Raw genomic sequence first — 17998 nt, 5'->3', positions numbered from 1 at the left:
ACGCGCCTCTGTCGCTATTGGCTAGCCTGTTTTTGTCCCGCCCACCCCTGAGGTAACGCGTTTTCCTATTGGTCAAACCCGCCCCGCCGCGTGCGCCGCGCTGGTATTAGACATCCGGCCTGTCAATCACGCTGCAGCGCTGAGGCGATACGCCATCCTATTGGCTCCTCCCCCGGGCGTGTCCCCGCCCCTTTGCGCCTATTGGCGGAGCTCGGCCCCGTCCCGTCAGGTGCGCTCCCGTCATGCCCCGCAAGCGGCCGTTCAGCGCCAAGCAGAAAAAGCAGCAGCTCCGGGAGCGGCGGGAGCGCAAACGGGGCGGTGAGAAAAGGGATGGGAATGGGGCTGGGAGACCCGGGGATGGGGCTGGGACACCCGGGAATGGGGCTGGGACACCCGGGGATGGGGCTGGGACACCCGGGAATGGGGCTGGGAATGGGGATGGGGCTGGGACACCCGGGGATGGGGCTGGGACACCCGGGGATGGGGCTGGGAATGGGGATGGGGAGAGAGAGCCCCGGGAATGGGGCCTGGAACCTTCAGAATATGAGGGGAAAGCCCCTCGGGATTGAGGGTTGGGACCCCCGGATCGTGAGGGGAAAGCCCCCCAGGAATGGGGGCTGGGACCCCCGGATCGTGAGGGGAAAGCCCCCCAGGAATGGGGGTTGGGACCCCCGGATCGTGAGGGGAAAGACCCCAGGAATGGGGGCTGGGACCCCTCGGGAAGGGCACTGTGACCCCCAGGACCCCCCTGACCCACCCCCCGTCCCGGTGGCCGCAGATGCCCCGGCCGGGCCGGCACCGGGCCCCGGCAGCCGCAGCGGGAGCGGCGAGAGGGGCGGCGATGGATCCCCCGGAGACCCCCAAACGGAGCCCCCCCGGCGGCACGACCCCGGCAGGTGAGGTGGGGGAAATTGGGGTGGGAGTGGGGAAACTGAGGGAATGGGGGTGGGAATGGGGAAACTGAGGGAATGGGGGTGGGAATTGGGGTGGGAATGGGGGTGGGAATGGGGTGGGAATGGGGAAACTGAGGGAATTGGGGTGGGAATTGGGGTGGGAATGGGGAAACTGAGGGAATGGGGGTGGGAATTGGGGTGGGAATGAGGAAACTGAGGGAATTGGGGTGGGAATGGGGAAACTGAGGGAATTGGGGTGGGAATGGGGGAATTGGGGTGGGAATGGGGAAACTGAGGGAATTGGGGTGGGAATTGGGGTGGGAATGGGGAAACTGAGGGAATGGGGGTGGGAATGGGGGTGGGAATTGGGGTGGGAATGGGGGTGGGAATGGGGGGGGGAATTGGGGTGGGAGTGGGAATGGGGGAAAGCCCGGCCTGGATTTAGGGTGGGAATAGGAATGGGGGAAAGCCTGGCCTGGATTTGGGGTGCAGTTGGGAATGGGAGAAAGCCCGGCCTGGATTTCACCGGGATCCCAGGCGGGAGGGAAAACTCGGCCTGGATCCCGGGTGTCCAGGCGCAGAGTGGGTGGGTGACCCCGGGGTGCCCCTGGTGACCCCGGGGTGCCCCCGGTGCCCCCCAGGTTCCGGCTGCAGCTGGGGGGGCCCCGGGCCGAGGCCCTGGAGCGGAGCCGGCGCCGGGCCCAGCAGGAGCTGCTGGAGCTGCTGCCCGAGAGCGCCATGGAGCTGGACCCCGACCGCATCTACGGCCCCGGTGAGCGGCTGCCGGGGCCGGGGGGCGGCTACCGGGGCCGGGGGGCGGCTACCGGGGCCGGGGGGCGGCTACTGGGGCTGGGGGGCGGCTACCGGGGGGGAAATGGCCACTGGGAGGGAAAATGGCCACTGGGAGGGACAAAGTGACCATTGGAAGGACAAAGTGGCCACTGGGAGGGATGAAATGACCACTGGGAAAGATGAGGCAACTATTGGAAGGACAAAGTGGCCACTGGTAGGGACAAAGTGACCACTGGGAAGGACAAAGTGACCATTGGAAGGACAAAGTGGCCACTGGGAAGGACAAAGTGGCCACTGGAAGGGACAAAGTGACCACTGGGAAGAACAAAGTGACCATTGGAAGGACAAAGTGGTCACTGGGAGGGATGAAATGACCACTGGGAAGGACAAAGTCACCACTGGGAAGGACAAAATGACCACTGGAAGGGTTCCAGTGGCCCTGGGGGATGCCACCACCCCAAAGGTGACCCCGTGTGCCCCCGGCTGTGTCCCCAGGGCTGGACTTCCCCCGGCGCCCTCCCTGGAGCTTCGGGATGAGCCCCGAGGCGCTGCGGGCGCGGGAGGAGGCGGCGTTCCGGGAGTTCCTGCGGGGGCTGGGGGACGGCGACAGCGCCGGCCTGGCCCCCTTCGAGCACAACCTGGAGGTGACAGCGCCGGGGGACGCGGCAGGGGGGTTTGGGGACATTCTGGGGACGTTATGGGGGGTTTGGGGACACCGAAGGCTCACTGCTGTCCCCGCGCTGTCCCCAGACGTGGCGGCAGCTGTGGCGGGTGCTGGAGATGTCCGACATCGTGCTGGTCATCGCCGACGCTCGGCACCCGGTGTGTGCTGTGGTACCTGTGGTACCTGTGTCACCTGGGTGTCACCTGGGTGTCACCTGTGTCACCTGGGTGTCACCTGGGTGTCACCTGTGTCCTCGCTGTCACTGTCCTGTGTTTGTTCTTTGACTGTCCCTGTGTCCCCTGAGTGTCCGTGACCCCTGATTGTCCCCGTGTCCCCATCCCTGTTCTCGTGTCCCCACCACGTCCCCAAGTGTCCCCTGTGCCCCCTGACTGTCCCCAAGTGTCCCCATCCCTGTCCCCCTGCCCCCTGACTGTCCCCCCCACGTCCCCGAGTGTCCCCCTGCCCCCTGACTGTCCCTGAGTGTCCCCGAGTGTCCCCAAGTGTCCCCTGAGTGTCCCCAAGTGTCCCCTGACTGTCCCCAAGTGTCCCCGAGTGTCCCCCTGCCCCCGAGTGTCCCCGTGTCCCCTGACTGTCCCCAAGTGCCCCCTGACTGTCCCCAAGTGTCCCCCGAGTGTCCCCCTGCCCCTGAGTGTCCCCGTGTCCCCTGACTGTCCCCAAGTGTCCCCTGACTGTCCCCAAGTGTCCCCTGACTGTCCCCCTGCCCCTGACTGTCCCCGAGTGCCCCCTGAGTGTCCCCAAGTGTCCCCTGACTGTCCCCCTGCCCCCTGAGTGTCCCCCTGCCCCCTGACTGTCCCCTGAGTGTCCCCAAGTGTCCCCTGACTGTCCCTGTGTCCCCTGACTGTCCCCAAGTGCCCCCTGAGTGTCCCCGTGTCCCCTGACTGTCCCCCTGAGTGTCCCCTGACTGTCCCCAAGTGCCCCCTGAGTGTCCCCGTGTCCCCTGACTGTCCCCCTGAGTGTCCCCTGACTGTCCGCAGGCGCTGGGGGTGCCGCCCGCTCTGGCCGCCCACGTCTCGCAGGACCTGGCCAAGGGCCTCATCCTCATCCTCAACAAGGTGGACCTGGTGCCGCCCGCGGTGGCCACGGCCTGGAGCCACCTGCTGCGGGCCCGGCACGGCCCGGCCCGGGTGGTCCCGTTCTGCACCGCGCCCGGCCCGGCCCCTGGCCCCGGTAAGGGATTTGGGGTGAAAATGGGGGATTTTGGGGGTTTGGGTCACACCTCCTGTGGGCCCGGCCCCCGGCCCCGGTACGGCATTGGGGCTGAAAATGGGGATTTTGGGGTTTTTGGGTCACATCTTCTGTGCGCCCGGCACGGCACGGCCCAGCCCCGGTACGGGATTGGGGCTGAAAATGGGGATTTTGGGGTTTTTGTGTCCCACCTGCTGCGGGCCCGGCACGGCCCGGCCCGGGTGGTCCCGTTCTGCACCGCGCCTGGCCCGGCCCCCGGCCCCGGTACGGCATTTGGGGTGAAAACGGGGGATTTTGGGGGTTTTGGGGGCCACCTGCTGCGGGCCCGGCACGGCCCGGCCCGGGTGGTCCCGTTCTGCACCGCGCCCGGCCCGGCCCCCGGCCCCGGTACCGGTACGGGATTGGGGCTGAAAATGGGGATTTTGGGGTTTTTGGGTCCCACCTGCTGCGGGCCCGGCACGGCCCGGCCCGGGTGGTCCCGTTCTGCACCGCCCCGGGCCCAGCCCCCGGCCCCGGTACGGGATTGGGGCTGAAAATGGGGATTTTGGGGTTTTTGGGTCACACCTCCTGCAGGCCTGGCATGGCTGTGCCCAGCCCTGGTACGGGATTTGGGCTGAAAATGGGGATTTTGGGGTTTTTGTGTCCCACCTCCTGCGGGCCTGGCACGGCTGTGCCCAGCCCCCAGCCCCAGTATGGGATTGGGGCTGAAAATGGGGATTTTGGGGGTTTTTGGGTCACACCTCCTGCAGGCCTGGCACGGCTGCGCCCAGCCCGGACCTGGTACGGGATTGGGGCTGAAAATGGGGATTTTGGGGTTTTTGGGTCACACCTCCTGCAGGCCCGGCACGGCTGTGCCCGGCCCGGCCCCGGTACGGGATTGGGGCTGAAAATGGGGATTTTGGGGTTTTTGTGTCCCACCTCCTGCAGGCCCGGCATGGCTGCCCCCGGCTCCCGGCCCCGGTACCCACTGGGGGGTTTGGGGGGATTTTGGGGTGGAATTGGGGGGACTTCAGGGACTTTAAGGGGTTTGGGGTGGAATTGAGTGGGTTTGGGGGGGTTTAGGGTGGAATTGGGGAGTTTTAGTTGGGTTTGAGGTGGAACTGGGGGGATCCAGGTGGTTTTGGGTAACACTGAGGGGATTTGAGGTCGCCCTGACTGGTTTTGGGGTCTCCAGGGCTGTTTTTGGGGTGATTTTGGCCATTTTTGGGGTCCCCAGGGCTGCAGAAGAGGCAGAAGAAGAGGGGGGGTCGCTGGAGCCGCGCCGTGGGACCCCGACTGCTGCTGGAGGCCTGCGAGGAGATCGTGGGGGGGGCAGGTCTGTGGGGAGGGGTCCTGGGGGCGGGTTGGGGGTCCTGGGGGGGGTTTGGGGGTCCGGGGGGGGGGTTTTGGGGGTCCTGGGGGGGGTTTGGGGGTCCGGGGGGGGGGTTTTGGGGGTCCGGGGGGGGGGTTTTGGGGTCCTGGGGGGGTTTTGGGGGGCAGGTCCGTGGGGAGGGGTCCTGGGGGGGGTTTTGGGGGTCCTAGGGGGGGGTATTGGGGGTCCTGTGTGGGTTTTGGGAGTCCTGGGGGGGGTTTTGGGGGGGTCAGGTCCATAGGGAGGGGTCCTGGGGGGGGTTTTGGGGGTCCTGGGGGGGGTTTGGGGGGCAGGTCCGTGGGGAGGGGTCCTGGGGGTGGTTTTGGGGGTCCTGGGGGGGTTTTGGGGGTCCTGGGGGGGTTTTGGGGTCCTGGGGGGGGGTTTGGGGGGCAGGTTTATGGAGAGGGGTCCTGGGGGGGGGTTTGGGGGTCCTGGGGGGGTTTGGGGGTCCTGGGGGGGTTTGAGGGTCCTGGAAGGGCTGTGTGACTATCCCCAGTCCCCCCAGTATCCCCAGTCCCCATTCCCAGTGCCCCCAGTGCCCCCAGTGCCACCCCCTGTTCCCAGTGGATCTCAGCAGCTGGCGGGCGCGGCTGGAGCGGGTGGAGCAGCGCCCCCCGGAGGAGGAGGAGGAGGAGGATGACGATGACGAAGATGACGATGACGATGATGAGGATGAGGAGGGGGAGGAGCCGCCGTGCGGGGAGGAAGATGAGGAGGAGGAGGAGGGGGCGGGGCCCGGGGGCGCGGCCCTGCCCCGGCAGTGGGAGCGGTACCGGCACGGCGTGCTGACGCTGGGCTGCGTCGGTGAGCGGGCGGGGCCGGGGGGCGGGGCCGGGGGCGTGGTCACTGGGTGTGGTCCAGGGGGCGTGGTCACTGGGTGTGGTCAAAGTGGGTGTGGCTCATTGTGGGCGTTTCCCCTGTGGGCGCGGCTCAGGTGGGTGTGGTCCAGGTGGGTGTGGCTCATTGTGGGTGTGTCCCAGGTGGGTTTGGCGCTCTGTGGGTGTGGTTCAGGTGGGCGTGGCTCATTATGGGTGTGTCCCAGGTGGGCGTGGCTCTCTGTGGGTGTGGTCTGGGTGGGTGTGGCTCTCTGTGGGTGTGTCCCATGTGGGCGTGGCTCTCTGTGGGTGTGTCCCACATGGGCGTGGCTCTCTGTGGGCGTGGCTCTCTGTGGGTGTGTCCTATGTGGGTGTGGCTCTCTGTGGGTGTGTCCCAGGTGGGCGTGGCTCTCTGTGGGTGTGGTTCAGCTGGGCGTGGCTCATTGTGGGTGTGGTCATGGTGGGCGTGGCTCTCTTTGGGTGTGTCCCAGGTGGGCGTGGCTCTCTGTGGGTGTGTCCCATGTGGGCGTGGCTCCCTGTGGGTGTGGTCAGAGTGGGCGTGGATCATTGTGGGTGTGTCCCATGTGGGCGTGTCTCTCTGTGGGTGTGTCCCATGTGGGTGTGGCTCTCTGTGGGTGTGTCCCAGGTGGGCGTGGCTCTCTGTGGGCGTGGTTCAGATGGGCGTGGCTCTCTGGGTGTGGTCTGGGTGGGCGTGGCTCTGTGGGTGTGGTCTGGGTGGGCGTGGCTCTCTGTGGGTGTGTCCCAGGTGGGCGTGGCTCTCTGTGGGTGTGGCCTGGGTGGGCGTGTCCCGCTCAGGTGCGCCCGGCCCCGCCCAGGGCTGCCGAACGCGGGGAAGTCGTCGGTGCTGAACGCGCTGCTGGGGCGGGGCGCGGTGGGCGTGTCCCGCGCCCCCGGCCGCACCCGCTACTTCCAGACCCACTTCCTGACGGCCGCGGTGCGGCTCTGCGACTGCCCCGGCCTGGTGTTCCCCTCGCGGGCCCCGCCCGAGCTGCAGGTGAGTCTTAAATCCAGGTGTGAGCCCAAAATCTCCAGCTGGGACCCCAAAATCCTCAGGTGTGACCCCAAAATGCCCAGGTGTGAGCCCGAAATCCCCAGGTGTGACCCTGACCCTGCCCCGGCCTCGCCTTCCCCTCGCGCGCCCCGCCCAAGCTGCAGGTGAGCCCCAAACCCCCAGGTGTGACCCCAAAACACCCCAGGTGTGACCCCGAAACCCCCAGGTGTGACCCCAAAATCCCCAGGTGTGACCCCAAAATCCCCAGGTGTGACCCCGAAATCCCCAGGTGTGACCCCAAAATCCCCAGGTGTGACCCCGAAATGCCCATTACCCCGTGGTATTTGTCTGTCCCAGGTCCTGGCAGGGGTATACCCCATTACCCCGTGGTATTTCTCCTTTCACAGGTCCTGGAAGGGCTGTACCCCAATCCTGTACCCCATTATCTCTTTCTCCGCAGGTCCTGGCAGGGGTGTACCCCATTATATTTCTGTTCCAGGTCCTGGCAGGGGTGTACCCCATTTTCACTCTGTTCACAGGTCCTGGCAGGGGTGTACCCCATTACCCTATGGTATTTCCCTGTCCCAGGTCCTGGCAGGGGTGTACCCCATTATTTTTCTGTCCCAGGTCCTGGCAGGGCTGTACCCCATTACCCCGTGGTATTTCTCTGTCCCAGGTCCTGGCAGGGGTGTACCCCATTACCCCGTGGTATTTCTCTGTCCCAGGTCCTGGCAGGGCTGTACCCCATTACCCCGTGGTATTTCTCCTCTCCCAGGTCCTGGCAGGCGTGTACCCCATCGCGCAGCTGCAGGACCCCTACTCGGCCGTGGGGTTTTTGGGGTCCCGCCTGGCCCTGCCCCCCCTGCTGCAGCTGCGCCCCCCCGGCGACGGCGGCTGGACGGCCTGGGAGCTCTGCGAAGGTGGGACGGAATGTTCCAGAATGTCCCGGAATGTCCCGGAATATTCCTGAACGTATTTACATAATGTACCTGGGAGCTCTGCGAAGGTGGGACGGAACCTTCCGGAACCTTCCGGAACCTTCCGGAATGTCCCAGAATATTCCTGAATATATTTACATAATGTACCTGGGAGCTCTGCGAAGGTGGGACGGAACCTTCCGGAATGTTCCGGAATCTTCTGGAATTTCGGGAATTTTGGGGGTTTTGGGGCATTTCTGGGCACTTAGCAGCGGAAAAATGGGGAACGTTTGGGATTTATTTGGAATTATTTGTGAATTTTTTTCTGGGTTTATTTGGGAATATTTGGGATTTTGGGGGGGAATTTTACGGGTTTTGGGGGGTTCAGGGCATTTTTGGGGTGTTTTGGCTGAGTTTTTCGGGATCTTTCTCCTGCTATTTTGGGGGTTTTTTTGCTGAGTATTTGGGGTGTTTTACTGAGTTTTTGGGATATTTTTGGGGCATTTTTGCTGATTTTTTGGGGGCGTTTTTGCTTCGTTTTTTGTGATTTTTTTGGGGTGTTTTTGCTGCGTTTCTTGTGATTTTTTGGGGGTGTTTTTGCTGATTTTTTGGGGCGTTTTTGCTGCGTTTTTGGTGATTTTTTTGGGGGTGTTTTTGCTGCGTTTTTTGTGATTTTTTTTGGGGTGTTTTTGCTGCGTTTTCTGTGATTTTTTGGGGGTGTTTTTGCTGATTTTTTGGGGTGTTTTTGCTGCATATTCTGTGATTTTTTGGGGGTGTTTTTGCTGATTTTTTGGGGTGTTTTTGCTGCGTTTTCTGTGATTTTTTGGGGGTGTTTTTGCTGAGTTTCTGGGGTGTTTTTGCTGATTTTCTGGGACATTTTTGGGTGTTTCCCCCAGCCTGGGCAGAGAAGAGGGGCTACAAGACGGCGCGGGCGGCTCGCAACGACGTGGCGCGCGCGGCCAACGGGCTCCTGCGGCTGGCGGCCGAGGGGCGGCTGCGCCTCTGCTTCCGGCCCCCGGGCTACTCCCAGGAGAAAGGTACCAAAAAACCCCCAAAATCGGCGTTTTTGGGGGCTTTTGGGGCAGTTTTGGGGGATTTGGGGCGCTTTTTGTACGCAAAAAAGTCAAAAATTGGGGATTTGAGACCTACAAAGTCAAAAACTCGGGAGATTTCAGACCCGAAATTGGGATTTTTAGTGGATTTGGCACCCAAAAAAAGTCAAAAATCTGGGATTTGGTACCTTGCAAAATATGAAATTTAGAAATTTGGAAGGTATATAGTACCAGAAAAAAAAAATCAAAATCAGGGATTTGAGACCCAAAAAGTCCCAAAACTGGGAGATTTAACATCCGAAATTGGGATTTTTAGGGGATTAGGCACCCAAAAAAAGTCAAAAATGTGGGATTTGGTGCCTTAAAAAATCCAGAATTTAGAAATTTGGGAGGTATATAGTACCTAAAAAAAAAAAAAATCAAAATCGGGGATTTGGGACCCAAAAAGTCCCAAAATGGTGGATTTGTGACCCAAAATCCCCGCAGAGCGTTGGGAGCTCCACCCCGACACCGCGGCCCTGGCGGCCATGACAGGGGGCGGGGCCAGCGCCCCGCCCCCCGCTGGCCCCGCCCCCAGCTCCGAGGACGAGGGGGAGGAGTCCGAGCAGGCCACGCCCCCTCCCAGCCCCGCCCCCAACCCCTTCGCGCTGCTGGGGGAGGACGAGTGCTGAGCCACGCCCCCTCCCGCGGAGGAGCCAATCGGAGCGCGCGGATTAGCATATCGCCATACGGAATAAAGCGTTTATTTCTGCACGGCTGATTGGCTGGTTCCTGCGAGGCGGCGACCAATCAGAGCACAGGTGAGGGGCCTGGGAGTGAGGTCATTGTTAGGCCACGCCCACACGCGCTGCCATGTTTGTACGTGGCCACGCCCCTTTTCCCTCCCAAGCCCCGCCCCCACTGACCCGTGGGCGTGTCCTGGCCGGGTGGGCGTGGCTCGGGTGGGCGTGGCTCGGGTGGGCGTGGCTCAGGTGGGCACAGGTAGCGCCGCCCGTGGCCGCAGGTGAGGCAGCGCAGGACGAGGCGGGGCTGGCCACGCCCTGGGGCGGGGCAGGGGGTGTGGTCAGACAAAGCCACGCCCAGATACCCAATAATGCCAAAAAAATCCCCAAAATCGCCCCTAAAATCCCCCAAATCTCCCAAAAACGCCCCAATTCCCCTCAAACTGCCCCAAAAGCCCCCAAATCCACCCAAAATTGCCCCCAAATCTCCCCAATGTCACCCCTAAATCCCCTCAAACCTCCCCAAAGTCTCCCAGAGCCACCCAGAATTCCCCAAAATCCCCCAAAAATCCCCAAATCAACCCCGAATCCTCCTCAAAATGCATCCAAATCCTCCAAATTCCACAAAAATCTCCCCCAAACCACCCCAAACCCCCCAAATTCCCCCAAACCCCCCAAATTCCCCCAAACCCCCCAAATTTCCCCACCTCTGAGGCGGGTCCCGCTCCCCTCCCCCGGCAGCAGGAGGGAGCAGCAGCGGCGGCAGAGGCGGCGTTTGACCCCCGGGGCCCTGCGGAGAGAGAAACGCCCCCAAAACCTCCCAAAATCACCCCAAAATCACCCCAAACCACCCCAAAATTACCCGAAAACACCCCATAACCACCCTAAATCACCTGAAACCACCCCAAAATCACCTCAAAATCACCCCAAACCACCCCAAAATTACCTGAAATCACTCCAAATCACCCCAAAATAACCCAAAAACACCCCACAATTTTCCCACATCCCAAATTCAGTTTAAATTCCCCCCAAATTCACTTAAATTTTCCAAAACTTTCCCACATCCCAAATTCAGTTTAAATCCCCCCAAATTCACTTAAATTTTCCAAAATTCGCCCAAATTTTTCCCAATTTTTTTCCAATTTTTTCCCAATTTTTTCCCAATTTTTCCCGAATCCCCCCAAACTTCCCAAAGCCCCCGAAACGCCCTGAAACCGCCCGAATTTGCCGGATCTCCCCACTCACATGCGCAGCACGAGGCGCCGCGCCGCCGCCCGCTGGGTGCGCAGCAGGAACCGCGCCAGGCCGGGGCTGCGCCGCTGCGCCCAGTGCGCCGCCTGGGGTGGCGCCCAACGCGGGGACGGGGGAAATCGGGGAAAATTGGGGAAAATTCGGGAAAATCGGGGAAAATTTGGGAAAATTCGGGGAAAATTTGGGAAAATTCGGGGAAAATTTGGGAAAATTCGGGGAAAAATTGGGAAAATCCGGGAAAAATTGGGGAAAATTGGGGCTTTTTTGGGGCATTTTGGGGGGATTTTTATGGGGATTTTTTGGGATTCTTTTCTGGAGATTTTTTAGGGCAAATTTAGGGGATGGCAGGAAAATTGGGGGAAATTTGGGCTTTTTCGAGAATTTTTGGGGGATTTTTCAAGGATTTTTGGGATTTTTTTCTGGAGATTTTTTAGGGCAAATTTAGGGGATGGCGGGAAAATTGGGGGAAATTTGGGCTTTTTGGAGGGAGTTCTGGGGGATTTTGGGGGATTTTTGGGGGTATTTTTTGGAATTTTTTTCTGGAGATTTTTTAGGGCAAATTTAGGGGATTGCAGGAAAATTGGGGGAAATTTGGGCTTTTTCAAGGATTTTTGGGGGATTTTTGGGGATATTTTTTGGGATTTTTTGCGGCGTTCTGGAGATTTTTTTCAGGGGGAAAATTTAGGGGATGGCGGGAAAATTGGGATAAATTTGGGGTTTTTGGAGGGAGTTCTGGGGGATTTGGGGGGTTTTTTTTTTTTAGGGGTTTTGGGGATTTTTTTTTGGGTGTGGGTTGGATTTTTGGAGGATTTCTGGGGCGCTTTGGGGAAATTGGGGAAACTTTGGGGCATTTTAGAGGGAGTTTTGGGGGATACTGGGGGATTTTTTTTTAGGGGTTTTGGGGATTTTTTGGGGGGATTTTCAGGGTGTAGGAAGGGATTTTGGGGGGTTTGGGGGGGATTTTTGGGGATTTGGGGCACTTGGGGGAGGATTTTGGGGGATTTGGGGGATTTTGGGGGGATTTTGGGGGTTTTGGGGATTTGGGGGAGGATTTTGGGGGATTTTGGGGGCGCAGACCCCTCCCCACAACCCCCCAGCCCCTGGGCCACCCCTAAATCCCCCAAAATTCCCCAAAAATCCCCAAAATCCGCACCTGGAAGAGGAAGTTCAGCCTCTGCAGCGCCTCCCGGTCCCTCACGGGCGCCGCCATCTTCCCCTGGCCCCGCCCCTCGTGGGCGTGGCCGCGGCTCCCTATTGGTCAGCACCGCGCTGTGCCGTTACGTCACTTCCGGTGCAGTTTTGGGGTCTTTTCCACCACTTTGGGACCCCCCTGGTGGGGACCTCCCCAAATTATTCCCAAATTATCCCTAATTTATTCCAAATTTATTCGTAAATTATCCTCAAATTATTCCCAAATTCTTCAGAAATTATTCGCGAATTATCCCGAAACTGTCCCCAAATTCCGATGTCACCCTCGTGTCACCCTCGTGTCCCGTGTTTGTGTCCCTCCTGTCCCCTCCCCTGTCCTCGGCGGTGCCACCCCTGTCCCCACCCCTGTCCCCTCCCTGTCCCCAAATTCCGATGTCACTCGCGTGTCCCGTGTTTGTGTCCCTCCTGTCCCTCCCTGTCCCCAAATTCCGATGTGGCTCCGTGTCACCCTCGTGTCCCGTGTTTGTGTCCCTCCTGTCCCCTCCTCTGTCCCCTCCCTGTCCCCAAATTCCGATGTCACCCGCGTGTCCCGTGTTTGTTTGTGTCCCTCCTCTCCCCTCCCCTGTCCCCGCCTGTCCCCGGCGGTGCCACCCCTGTCCCCTCCTCTCCTCGCTGTCCCCTCCCCTGTCCCCAAATTCCGATGTGGCTCCGTGTCACCCGCGTGTCCCCAAATTCCGATGTCACCCTCGTGTCCCGTGTTTGTGTCCTCCGGTCCCTCCCCTGTCCCCTCCTCTGTCCCTCCCTGTCCCCAAATTCCAATGTCACTCTCGTGTCACCCTCGTGTCCCGTGTTTGTTTGTGTCCCTCCTGTCCCCTCCTCTGTCCCCTCCCCTGTCCCTCCCTGTCCCCAAATTCCGATGTGTCTCCGTGTCACCCGCGTGTCCCGTGTTTGTGTCCCTCCTGTCCCCTCCCCTGTCCCCGCCTGTCCCCAAATTCCGATGTGTCTCCGTGTCACCCGCGTGTCCCCTCCCTGTCCCCGGCGGTGCCACCCCTGTCCCCTCTCTGTCCCCTCCCTGTCCCCAAATTCCGATTCACCCCCGTGTCACCCTCGTGTCCCGTGTTTGTGTCCTGTCCCCTCCCTGTCCCCAGCGGTGCCACCCCTGTCCCCTCCTCTCCCCTGTGTCCCCTCCCCTGTCCCTCCCTGTCCCCAAATTCCGATTCACCCGCGTGTCCCGTGTTTGTGTCCCTCCTGTCCCCTCCCCTGTCCCCGGCGGTGCCACCCCCGCGCCCTCCCCTCTGTCCCGCTGTCCCCTCCGTGTCCCCTCTGTCCCTCTGTCCCCCCTGTCCCCGATGTCGCCTCCCGCCGCGTCCCGCGGTCCTTTGGCCGCTTTGGCCGCCGCCACGTCGTGTCCGCGCTGCGGGGCCGCGCTGCGGGACCCGGTGCTGCTGCCGTGCGAGCACCGCTGCTGCCGCCGCTGCCTGCTGCCCCCGCTGTCCCCAATGTCCCCAATGTCCCCCGGGCTGTCCCCGGTGTCCCCAGCGTCCCCCCCGGGCTGGCCCCGCTGTCCCCAGTGTCGCCGTCCCTGCGCCCCGGGCCGCGTCCGCACCGCGGTGGCGCTGGCGGTGGAGGCGCGGATCGCGCGGCGGCTGGCGGGGGACAGCGGGGACACGGGAGGGGACAGCGGGGACAGGACAGGGGACAGCAGCGGCGACAGCGCCGGGACACCGCGGGGACGCCGCAGGACCGGCAGGACCAGGTGAGATTTGGGGATTTTTGGAGTTTTTTTGGGATTTTTTGGGGGTTTCTGGGGGAGATTTGGGGTTTTGGGGACACCGGGGGACAGGACAGGGGACACGGGAGGGGACAGCGGGGACAGGACAGGGGACACCGGGGACAGCACCGGGGACAGCACCGGGACACCGCGGGGACGCCGCAGGACCGGCAGGACCAGGTGAGATTTGGGGATTTTTGGGGAGATTTGGGGTTTTGGGGACATGGGGACATCGGGGACAGGACAGGGGACACGGGAGGGGACAGCGGGGACATCGGGGACAGCACCGGGGACAGCACCGGGACACCGCAGGACCGGCAGGACCAGGTGAGATTTGGGGATTTTGGGGGTTTTTGGGGATTTTTGGGGGTTTCTGGGGGAGATTTGGGGTTTTGGGGACATGGGGACACCGGGGGACAGGACAGGGGACGGCACCGGGACACCGCGGGGACGCCGCAGGACCGGCAGGACCAGGTGAGGTTTGGGGATTTTTGGGGTTTTTTTGGGATTTTTTGGGGGTTTTGGGGACATGGGGACAGCGGGGACACGGCGGGGGACGGGACCGGGGACACGGGAGGGGACAGCGGGGACAGGACAGGGGACAGGACAGGGGACATCGGGGACAGCAGCGGGACACCGCGGGGACACCGCAGGACCGGCAGGACCAGGTGAGATTTGGGGTTTTTTTGGGGATTTTGGGGGTTTTTGGGGTTTTGGGTTGGAGATTTGGGGTTTTGGGGACATGGGGACAGCGGGGACAGGAGAGGGGACACGGGAGGGGACAGCGGGGACAGCACCGGGACGCCGCGGGACCGGCAGGACCAGGTGAGATTTGGGGATTTTTTGATTTTTTGGGGGATTTTTGGGGGTTTTGGGGACATGGGAACAGCAGGACCAGGTGAGATTGGGGGTTTTGGTTTTTTTGGGGGGATTTTTTGGGGGTTTCTGGGGGAGATTTGGGGGTTTGGGGACATGGGGACACCACAGGACCGGCAGGACCAGGTGAGATTTGGGGCTTTGGGGTTTTTTTAGGGGGGAGATTTGAGATTTGGGGTTTTTTGGGTGGTTTGGGAGTTTGGGGACATGGGGACAGCGCGGGGCCGGCAGGACCAGGTGAGATTTGGGGTTTTGGGGTTTTTTTGGGGGGGATTTGGGGGAGATTTGGGGTTTTAGGGACACGGGGACATCGCTGGGACGGCAGGACCAGGTGAGATTTGGGGGTTTTGGGGGAGAATTTGGGGGTTTTTGGAGAGATTTTGGGGTTTTTTGGGGAGATTTTGGGTCTCTTTGGGGGACATTTGGGGTTTCTGGAGGGAATTTTGGGGGAGATTCGGAATTTTTGGGGGGAAATTTGGGGCCATGGGAGGGAGGATCTGGGGGGGATTTTTGGGAGGAATTTGGGAGATTTTTAGGAGGAATTTTGAGGATTTTGGGACAACGTGGGAGATTTTTGGGGGGGGAATTTGGGGGATTTTTGGGAGGAATTTGGGCACTTTTGTGCCCCACACGAATCCAGGGGTGGGGGAGGGGAAATTTTGGGATTCCCGCCCCTCCCCCCCTCCCCTCACGTGCCGGTTCCTCCCGCCCCTCCCCCACCCCCGCAGGTGCCCCCGCCCCTCCCCCACCCGGCCGGGTGACATTTTTGGGGGGTGACAAATTTTGTTTTTGTGCCGCCGCCCCTCCCCCCCAGCGCCCCAAAAATATTTGGGATTTTTCTTCTTCCCCTCCCCCACCCCCCAAAAAATAAATATTTGGGATTTTTTTTTCCCCTCCCCCACCCCCCAAAAAATAAAACGTTGGGATTTTTTTTCCCCCTCCCCCACCCTTTTTTTGCTATTTTTGGGTTTTTTGTCCCCACAGCCTCGGGGCCCAACTGCGAGCGGACGCCGCCCCTCCCCCACCCACGCGGGACCCCCCAAAATAAACCCAAAAAACCTCAAATAAACCCCAAAAAAACCCCAAAAGCGTCACCGGTGTCATTTAATGTCCCGGGGCGGGGGGAGGGGCACCCCAAAATTCCCCCGGGGTGGGGGAGGGGCAGGTGGGTTTTTTGGGGGGTCCAGGTGAGATTTTGGGGCGTTTCGGTGACATTTTTGGGGGTTTTGTGACATTTTTTGGGGGTCCAGGTGAGATTTTGGGGGGGGGGGGGGGGTCCGGCCTTCAACCCCCGGCAGTGAAATTTTGGATTTGGGGCTGAAACACCGGAATTTTTGGGCTAAAATTCCGAAATTTTGGGGCTGCAATTCCAGGATTTTTGGCGCTGAAACGGTGGAATTTTTGGGGCTGAAATTCAGAATGTTTCAGCCGAAATTTTCGCTGTTAAAACTCCGGAATTTGGGGGGCAAAAACTTAAGAAATTATTACCCTAAAATTCCCAAATTTTGGCCTAAAACCCCTGAAACTTTAATTCCAAACCCGCAAAGCTTTAACCCTTAAACTCCCGTATTTAAACCTTAAAACTCCCAAATTTCGGCCCTAAAATTCTGGGATTTTAACCCCAAAACCCCCAAATTTTGGCTGCGCAAACCTGGAATTTTGGGGGCAAAAACTCGGGAAATTTCGGCCCTAAAACCCCGAAATTTCGGTGCCGACCCCCCCCAAAGCCCCCCCAAAATCGGTGTTGGGGTGGGGGAGGGGCGGGGTGGGGGAGGGGCCCCTCAGTGCTCCATGGCCACGGCGGGGGGGGGGTCGCGGGGCGGGGGGAGGGGCGGGTTTTGGGGTCCCCTCCCCCCCTTGTGGCCGCGCGCTTGGTGGCCCCGGACGCAGTTCTGGTGGCCGCAGCTGCGCCCCTCCCCCACCCGCCCCTCCCCCACCCCCGGCCCCTCCCCCTCCCCCTCCCCCTCCCCTTCGCTCTCCGAGGAGCTCTCGCCGAACGGCCGCGGCCTCTCGTAGATGCAGCAGCCTGGGGAGAGATTTGGGGGAAATTCGGGCGGTTTTGGGCAAATTCGGGGGGTTCGGGGGAAATTCGGGGGGTTTGGGGGGATTTGAGGGAAATTTGGGGGGATTTGGGCAGTTTCGGGAGGTATTTTTGCGTTATTTTTTGGTTATTTTGGGGCTGTTCTAGGAAGTATTTCTGAGTTATTTTTGGGTTAATTTTTGGGCTATTTTGGCAGGTATTTTTAGGATATTTTCAGGATATTTTAGGAAGTATTTTTGGGCCATTTTTTGGTTATTTTGGGGCTGTTTCAGGGCTGTTCTGGGAAGTATTTCTGGGTTATTTTTTTGGGCCATTTTGGGTTATTTTTGGGTTAATTTTTGGGTTAATTTTTGGGCAATTCTGGCAAGTATTTTCAGGATATTTTTGGGTTAATTTTTGGGCAATTCTGGCAGGTATTTTTAGGATATTTTGGGAAGTATTTTTGGGTCATTTTTGGGTTATTTTAGGCCGTTTTGGAGCTATTCTGGGCGGTATTTTTTGGCCATTTTTGGGTTATTTTGGGAGGTATTTTTGGGCCATTTTGGGTTGTTTAATTTTTTTGGCTATTCTGGCAGGTACTTTCAAGATATTTTGAGTTAATTTTGGGGCTGTTTTGGGGCTGTTCTGGCAGGTATTTTCAGGGTATTTTCAGGGTGTTTTGGGTTATTTTGGGGCTGTTCTGGCAGGTATTTTCAGGGTATTTTGAGGGTGTTTTGGTTAATTTGGGGCCATTCTGGCACTCACACTTGGAGGAGCGCCGGCCCAGGTGCTCATTGTCCACCGTGTCGCTCGACCACTCGACCTTCTTGTCCGGTTTCCTCTTCCTCAGCTTCAGCGTCAGGCTGCGGTTCTCCTGCGGGGTCAGGGGTCACCAGGGGTCACCAGGGGTCACCAGGGGTCATTTGGGGTCAGTCTATGTCCCCAGGGGCCATTCCCAGTATCCAAACCCCTCCCAGTTCGCCCCATCCCCCATTCCCAGTGCTCCCAGTAACCCCAAACCCCCTCCCAGTCCCCGCTCCCATCCCCCCCCCCCGGGGCCCGGTACCGGCTCCGCGGTTCCGCTCTCGGTGACGGTGGCGGTGCCGCAGCCGCCGCTCTCCGCCGTCTCCGCCATGGCCGCGGGGGGGTCCCGGGGGGTCCCCCCGTTACTGGGAGGGGGCGCCCCGCAACTGGGACGGGCCGGGGGCGGAACTGGGAAGGGCCGGGCCGCTCTCGCCGCCGCCCCCGGTGCGGCAGCCGAGGCCGCCCCCACTTCCGGTGTGCGCGGAGGGCGCCGCTTCCGGCGGGTGCGGCGGCGAATCCGCTCCCCCTCTCCGTGTACTTCCGGTACGCGGCACTTCCGCCGGAAATGCGATTGTTGGTAAAGTACGGAACAGCTACGGGGACAATCTTAGCCAGGGAGGCGAATGTGGAGGTTCTGAAGGGTCTGGGGGCACCAAAATCCCCAAAAAAATCCCCAAAAAAATCCACCAAAATCCCAAAAAAA

At 60.5% G+C, this 17998-nt stretch overlaps 4 protein-coding genes across 13 annotated transcripts; 2 read left to right on the top strand and 2 right to left on the bottom strand.

The window, feature by feature from the left end:
* The first annotated feature begins 171 nt into the window (after positions 1 to 171).
* GNL1 (G protein nucleolar 1 (putative)) lies at positions 172 to 9455 on the top strand. 2 transcript variants are annotated; one of them, XM_072921072.1, is made up of 13 exons: positions 172 to 318; positions 779 to 896; positions 1535 to 1665; positions 2181 to 2329; positions 2436 to 2507; positions 3345 to 3537; positions 4772 to 4870; positions 5471 to 5710; positions 6558 to 6736; positions 7509 to 7653; positions 8547 to 8687; positions 9189 to 9209; positions 9273 to 9455. In XM_072921072.1, the coding sequence occupies exons 1-13, from the start codon at positions 243 to 245 to the stop codon at positions 9371 to 9373; spliced, it is 1665 nt and encodes a 554-aa protein (XP_072777173.1). In that variant the 5' UTR covers positions 172 to 242; the 3' UTR covers positions 9374 to 9455. The 2 variants fall into 2 exon arrangements, with proteins under 2 accessions (XP_072777173.1, XP_072777172.1); XM_072921071.1 differs by having other exon boundaries at positions 9189 to 9455.
* RPP21 (ribonuclease P subunit p21) lies at positions 9430 to 12556 on the bottom strand. Of its 4 annotated transcripts, none has more exons than XR_012052546.1 (6): positions 12542 to 12556; positions 11829 to 12042; positions 10670 to 10761; positions 10132 to 10214; positions 9608 to 9742; positions 9430 to 9511 (listed from the first exon to the last, which is right to left on the bottom strand). XR_012052546.1 is itself a non-coding variant. In XM_072921127.1 (5 exons), exons 1-5 carry the CDS (start codon positions 11883 to 11885, stop codon positions 9492 to 9494), a joined length of 387 nt encoding a protein of 128 aa, XP_072777228.1. In that variant the 5' UTR covers positions 11886 to 12126; the 3' UTR covers positions 9430 to 9491. The 4 variants fall into 4 exon arrangements, 1 of the variants encoding a protein (XP_072777228.1); XR_012052548.1 differs by lacking the exon at positions 12542 to 12556 and adding an exon at positions 12405 to 12431; XR_012052547.1 differs by lacking the exon at positions 12542 to 12556 and adding an exon at positions 12159 to 12195.
* Positions 12557 to 13146: 590 nt separating this feature from the next.
* LOC115492257 (uncharacterized) lies at positions 13147 to 15559 on the top strand. 5 transcript variants are annotated; one of them, XM_072921125.1, is made up of 2 exons: positions 13147 to 13580; positions 15456 to 15559. In XM_072921125.1, exons 1-2 carry the CDS (start codon positions 13174 to 13176, stop codon positions 15517 to 15519), a joined length of 471 nt encoding a protein of 156 aa, XP_072777226.1. In that variant the 5' UTR covers positions 13147 to 13173; the 3' UTR covers positions 15520 to 15559. The 5 variants fall into 5 exon arrangements, 1 of the variants encoding a protein (XP_072777226.1); XR_012052543.1 differs by lacking the exon at positions 13147 to 13580 and adding an exon at positions 13656 to 13775; XR_012052542.1 differs by lacking the exon at positions 13147 to 13580 and adding an exon at positions 14004 to 14069.
* Positions 15558 to 17722, bottom strand: PPP1R11 (protein phosphatase 1 regulatory inhibitor subunit 11). Of its 2 annotated transcripts, XM_072921126.1 has the most exons (4): positions 17558 to 17722; positions 17257 to 17365; positions 16458 to 16497; positions 15558 to 16229 (listed from the first exon to the last, which is right to left on the bottom strand). In XM_072921126.1, exons 1-4 carry the CDS (start codon positions 17624 to 17626, stop codon positions 16049 to 16051), a joined length of 399 nt encoding a protein of 132 aa, XP_072777227.1. In that variant the 5' UTR covers positions 17627 to 17722; the 3' UTR covers positions 15558 to 16048. The 2 variants fall into 2 exon arrangements, with proteins under 2 accessions (XP_072777227.1, XP_030116855.4); XM_030260995.4 differs by lacking the exon at positions 15558 to 16229 and having other exon boundaries at positions 16236 to 16497.
* Between the last annotated feature and the right edge of the window lie 276 nt (positions 17723 to 17998).

This window comes from Taeniopygia guttata, chromosome 35, assembly GCF_048771995.1.
Source record: "Taeniopygia guttata chromosome 35, bTaeGut7.mat, whole genome shotgun sequence".
Lineage (NCBI taxonomy): Eukaryota > Metazoa > Chordata > Aves > Passeriformes > Estrildidae > Taeniopygia > Taeniopygia guttata.
This window is presented reverse-complemented; position numbering and strand designations above follow the sequence as displayed.